The sequence below is a fragment of the Teleopsis dalmanni genome, chromosome X (genome assembly GCF_002237135.1).
Source record: "Teleopsis dalmanni isolate 2A chromosome X, ASM223713v2, whole genome shotgun sequence".
Classification (NCBI taxonomy): Eukaryota; Metazoa; Arthropoda; class Insecta; order Diptera; family Diopsidae; genus Teleopsis; species Teleopsis dalmanni.
Window position 1 is genome coordinate 75181336 of NC_051848.1, and position 6000 is coordinate 75187335.

Here is a 6000-nt window from a genome sequence, read left to right on the forward strand (position 1 = left end):
TAGTTTCACACAAAAAAGGATATGGTCGCTTGAATAGGTAACACTTCAATTCTCTAACCTTGTACTATTGGAATTATTTAAATTTGGGATATAATAAATTATTTATTATTATTCATATGAATAATAGAAGAAAAAACAATTTAAAGATTTTCACATACTAACTAGATAGTAAAGCACGTAATATCATTTTAGATATAAGCCAGAGGCAACATTTTAATTAAATGCCAGTGACCGTGAGCAACACGTGTGCGTTTTCCCAAGTAAGTTGGGTTAAGCCCCGAATTCGGAAATACTAAAAAGTTCATTGCAATAATTTACTGCAGGCCAATGGAAAAGTTTTTTACTGCATACTGGCGCAGTTTAAACCTGAAGCAATTGCTCCAGAGGTTAAACTGTATGCAATGTCATTTAAAGTTGTTGCTAACAAAACTTTGGCAGTAACCCCAATTTGGAATAATCTTGAAACTAAAAATATTTAGAAATATACTTAGGCAAAAAATTTTCTTTATATGCAATGAGTTACAACCTTTTTGTTGTTTGCGAATTATTCAAGATATAATTGCTGAAAACTAAGAAGATATACTGCACACAGTGAAACAATATTTCACTCATTATCCTTTAATAGTCTAAGCATATTTACTAATGATTTCTTCATAACTACATACAATTTAAGGTTTGGCATTGGTTTCTCTTAGCGCAAAAGTGTGTATATTCACACATATTTATTTATAAGGAAGCTGGCGTAAAAAGATGTGTAAATTTATGTATCTAAGTTTGTCTATATCTTGTGTGTAGTGGCTGCATATATTGATAAAGCACAATGATAAAGCACACGAGATATAAAGTTATTTTAGTCGACTGCACCTTCAACTGGTTTAGATGGTGTAACAATATTTGCACTTAACTTTAGGCAATTAGTTAAACGAATGTGCATAAGGACCCACGTAATATTATACATACATCTTCTCCTATATATACTTCTATTCATACATAATAGATGTAATCGGGAATGTTTAGGCGATGTTGATTTGCATAAATTTATATTGTGCGCTTAGTTTAATATTGGGCGACTTAATATTCACAAAGTTTAACAGATATAGTAAGCTGATTAAGTTCTTATCAGCAGTACACACCACATACATATAGTATGTTTATAGTGTAAACATAATACCATACATTTTTCTTACAAAATTAGGAAAAACTAAAAGCTTAATGTCTTATATAGCTCATAAGTTATTTCTTATTTCATCAAAAACTCTTCCGCGTAACTGTGTGGGTATACAGGTCGGCCCAATCAAGTGGAAGGCAACACTCCATACATATTTTATCCAATAACTCCTAATGTTTTTGGCTTAGTTTATTGGAAAACAACTGGTGGTTACTGTTTAAGTCCCAAAAGTGAACCTTCTACGGCTTCTTTTTTGAGTATTTCCTGTATATTTTTTTCCCATATGTTTTACGGAGCAAACATTAAGACCAATATTTTTTAATTCGTGCCAAAATATTCCAAAATGAAGCAGTGCGCCCTTGTCGTTTCTTATTTAATACAAAGCTTTTATACTATTACATTTACACTGTCACCGACAACATATCTTTTCAATAAAACTGATAATTGAAATATTGAGAAACCCTGTTTATTAAGGCAAGGAATGATTTGAGAATGTTATAAGATATAAATATTATAAATATTTTTAATACACATATGTGTCTTACAATTCAGAGGAACTTACTTTAACTTTCTAAAGTGACTTTTTCGAAATATCTATTTGTAGACAATAGACATTTGTCTACTGAGTCGATTGGTAGCTAAATTTCGTATAATGAAACTTGATAAATAAGTGCACTAGTTTGAATGATCTGCTATATGTTAGCACTATTTGTATCAGCAATAATTATGACAACTCAGCAGCACAATTTTTTCAATTAAACGTTTAGCCAAAATCGTTGCAATATTAAATATTTGTTAAAAATATTACTAATTATTGAATAAATAAAAATTATATTAAATTTATATAGTAAATTAACTGTATAAAGCGTTTTAACAGCATTTTCTTATTTGATCGATAAACTTCTACTGCTCAAACGCAATAGACAAATTTATTTATTTATAGTAAAAAATTTTTTATCGGTTTGCAGTTCACAATACCAAAATTTGGTTTTGTCTATCAACGATAGAAAGTTTTTTATTGTCTATCGACAATAGACAAAACACAATAGGCACTCAAGTAAGTTAATAAATTCAAAATGATTACAGGCTAGTTAAAAATTAATACTCTATAGTAAATCTTCACAGAAGATAGTAGGCAGTTTTTTTTATAACATATGTATGTACCTTAAAATGAAACTCAAAAAATAGAGTTGTGTAATTGTCAATTTAAAAAAAAATTTGTTTCGGAAAGCCGATTGTATATTTTTCTGAATCAGGAGATCAAGTGAGTTTTGTCGAAATTATGTAGTAGTATTTTTACAGATTAATTAATTTTTATTCAATATTTTATGATACTACTTATCATATTGTTTGGAATTATTTGGTTATTATAATTTGGATTATCGTTGTTTTCAAACCAACACAATTTTTTCAAATGGGACTTCTTATTGGAACATGTATTTGTGAAATTAGAAAGTATGTGCGGTTTTAGGAATGTTTTTGAATAATTTTTATTTATTAGTTTTAGACATTTTGAGTTTTTCGGGGTGCCTCGTATTTCCATTGGTATATAACTTCTGTGGTTTATGGTGGTAAAAATTTATTCAACTGATTTTAAGCGGCTCATCAGTCAAACAATTTTGCATCAATAATAGTTTTGTAGAGCTTGTAAGTTATCAAGGTCCCAGGATGTAGCATAAGAAGTCAAAGATAAGGATATTATTTTCAGATAGAAAATGTTATTTCAGACGAGAATCAGAATTTCTCATTAGTATGTACAACACAAAGGACCTATCTTTGTCTTTGATTCTAGAGCTCATTTTTTATATTCTTTGTTCATTTACTTTTGTTCCTAAAAGAATATTTACATATTGGATACTACATTCAAATACCTATATAAAATAAAAATTATACTTCTTTAAACTAATATGAATATAACTTGAAGTAATACGATTATAGAAACTAAATATCAGTGGCATTCTTTGACATAAAGTTCAATAAATGGACAAATTTTTGTGTGCTTTGTTTTATAATGCTATATGCTGGAAATTCTGGAGAACTTCCTTTCGATATTTATCTTGAAAGTATTTTAATTTGGGATACTTATCTAAAACATTGTTACTGAGTTCTTTCTGTGCTGAAATTTTTAAAGATGGAAAGACTTAACGATATGCAGGCAATTGTATGCCATCTGGTTACTTTTCACTAAATGAAAATCCATTATTTTTATTGAGATGCCCCGTAGAGATATCAGTCTTGTGGTAGGTTTGTTTACAGGTCACTGCAAACTAAGAAACCATGCTAGAAGATTGAATGTCCCTGTCAATTGCATCTGTCGCAGCTGTGGAGAAGACGCTGCTCTGTCTTTGCTCAGCTCATGCACGGCGGCGACTCAGCACTTCAGGAGCATCGTTTCTTGAGGATCTTGATCAATTACAAGACCTGTCAGTAAACAGCATTTTGAGCTTCGCCGAAGGTTTTAGGTGGTTTTAAACCATAAATTTTCTTTATATGCTGTAATATAGAAGACCAATAGGCCTAAGTGGATCACCTAGGGATCGTCGGTATAACCTCACCTAACCTACTTAAAACATATATTTACATAATTTAATGACTATTGCTAACTTTTGTGGTTTTGAATTTACTTAACTTGCTCCTATAGTACTTAGCATTTACGTTGACACGATGGCTATATCGATGTGAATCGAATTCATCATAGTTATTCACAAGTAGCTCTAATTTCAAATAGTTTGCTTAATTTTTTTTTTAATTTTCTTCTTGATTCTTGATTCTTCTTCTTCTTGAGTTAGTGCTATTACGCACTTTTACTCTATAATGGCTGGGAGGGCTTATCTCTACCCCACACTAGACTTTAACTAAGCTAAAAAAAAAAAATCATATCATTTATTTGTCTTTCAGTTGATGACGGATCTTAAATCAGCATATCTTCCTGAGAGTCCAGAAGTGGACTTGAGGATTGTTAGGGCGGGGTTAATTAGCGTATCAACTTTAGTGAATAATTTTAAAGCTCTGTCTCTGATATATTTTTTCACTGAATCAATCCTAAGATCTCTATGTATATCTGTTGATCTAATATACCATGGAATCTTAAACAGTTTTCTTAAAGCCAGGTTTTGAGCTATCTGTAATTGCTTTAAGGTAGTATTTGAGGCTTTGCAATATGTAACACATCCGTACAGTAGTGCAGGTCTAATTACTTGCGTATAAAGTAACTTTCCGTTTTTAAAGTTGAAGTGATAATTATTAAATAGCGGCTTTAATAAATGTAGAATCTTAGAGCAGCTATTCCGTTTGTATTTCAAATGTTTAAGTCAATTGCACCGTTTGTCAAAAGTGACCCCCAGATATTTTATGTAATCCTCCCACTGTATCTCCGTATCGCAAACACTCACTCTTGGAGGATGCTGTCTTCTTTTTCGAGTTATAAATATAGCCTTGATTTTGTCATTATTAATTTTAATCTTCCATTTTTGGAAGTATTCTACCATAAGGTCTATATTTCCCTGTTAAGTGTTGCTTACATTTATGGCATCCCGATCCGAGTAGATCAAGCACGTGTCATAAGTGCATTTGTCATAAATTAATAATTCTTATATGTAATATAATAATAATAGTTTGAATTTTAACTTAGTTTACATAAAAACTTAAATTTAAAGTACATATTTCAAATAATTTTTTTTAATTAAATTATTTCTTTTCTATAGTAAACACCAGCTTTTGGTTTCATACTTCAACACATTAAAGATACAAGTTGCATATTGTCTAATAATGCTTCGAAGTAGTGTATCACCTGGTCAGCCTCAGGCAATAAATGCAAAATTTTTGAATCGTATTAAAAAGGACTTGGAGGAACTTAAACTTTCACCACTTCAAAACATCACTGTAAATGTGCTCGATGACAACCTTACTACATTAGAAGCCGTTATGAATGGAGAAAAGCGTACTGTTTATGAAGGTGGTATATTTAAACTCAGCATTAATCTGCCTCCGCAATATCCGTCTAAAGCACCGCTGATTCACTTCGAGACGGCTATTTATCATTGTAATGTAAGCAGTACTGGTTACATATGTCTTGACAAGCTTCATAAAGATTGGCAGCCATTATGCACTCTTTCTCAGATACTCTTGGCTATATACGATATGATGCACGATTGTAATCCAGCTACCGCAGTCAACCCCATAATTGCAGATCTGTATTTGTACAGTCGGGACGTTCATGATAAATATGCACGGAAGTGGACTAAGTTATATGCCGGAGAAAAGAGCAAAGCGCTGCAATTATCTGTGCTGTGTCGCAGTGACTTGGGCGGCAAACTTTATGATCGTTGCATATGCAAGTTCTAGTGTGATTAAGCGATTAAAGAGTGTGGTATATATGATGCAACGCTGATCAAGAGGTTCAAAATAATTTATATATTTTCGTTATTTTAAAATTTTGGGCTACAATTGTTTATAAACAACATTTCTTTTTATATAATTTTTTATTTTAAAGTTTATGGTTGATTTTAAATTATGCCTTCAATTGTGTTTTGAATCATATTTAAAATTTTGTATTCTATTTTTTTATGAGCATTATTTGCAATATTATTAAACAAAAAAATTTGCTTCGTTTTATTTGCTTGTTTTATTTAGAAGAATTCATAAAAAATATTAGTTCGTCATTAAACTATACAGAGTTCTGTTGGTTACATATAAAAATTTTTAATCAAAATAGAATCGTAAGATCAAGGGCTACTTGGCCCATCAATTCCAAATATAGAACCTCTGACTTAATTTGTAAAAACAAATCTGAGGTGTCTAGGCTAATATTTGTGTTTACGGGACACTGGTCC

At 30.9% G+C, this 6000-nt stretch overlaps 1 protein-coding gene across 1 annotated transcript; it reads left to right on the forward strand.

Annotated features, from left to right (window-relative positions):
* Window positions 1-2399: 2399 nt before the first annotated feature.
* Window positions 2400-5618, forward strand: LOC119690071 (ubiquitin-conjugating enzyme E2-24 kDa-like). Its single transcript, XM_038105060.1, has 2 exons — window positions 2400-2432; window positions 4873-5618. The coding sequence occupies exon 2, from the start codon at window positions 4937-4939 to the stop codon at window positions 5510-5512; it is 576 nt and encodes a 191-aa protein (XP_037960988.1). The 5' UTR covers window positions 2400-2432; window positions 4873-4936; the 3' UTR covers window positions 5513-5618.
* The last annotated feature ends 382 nt before the right edge of the window (window positions 5619-6000 follow it).

Excerpts from the sequence above, each read along its gene's own strand:
- LOC119690071 (XM_038105060.1), top strand. The coding sequence starts at position 4,937 with ATGCTTCGAAGTAGTGTATCACCTGGTCAGCCTCAGGCAATAAATGCA.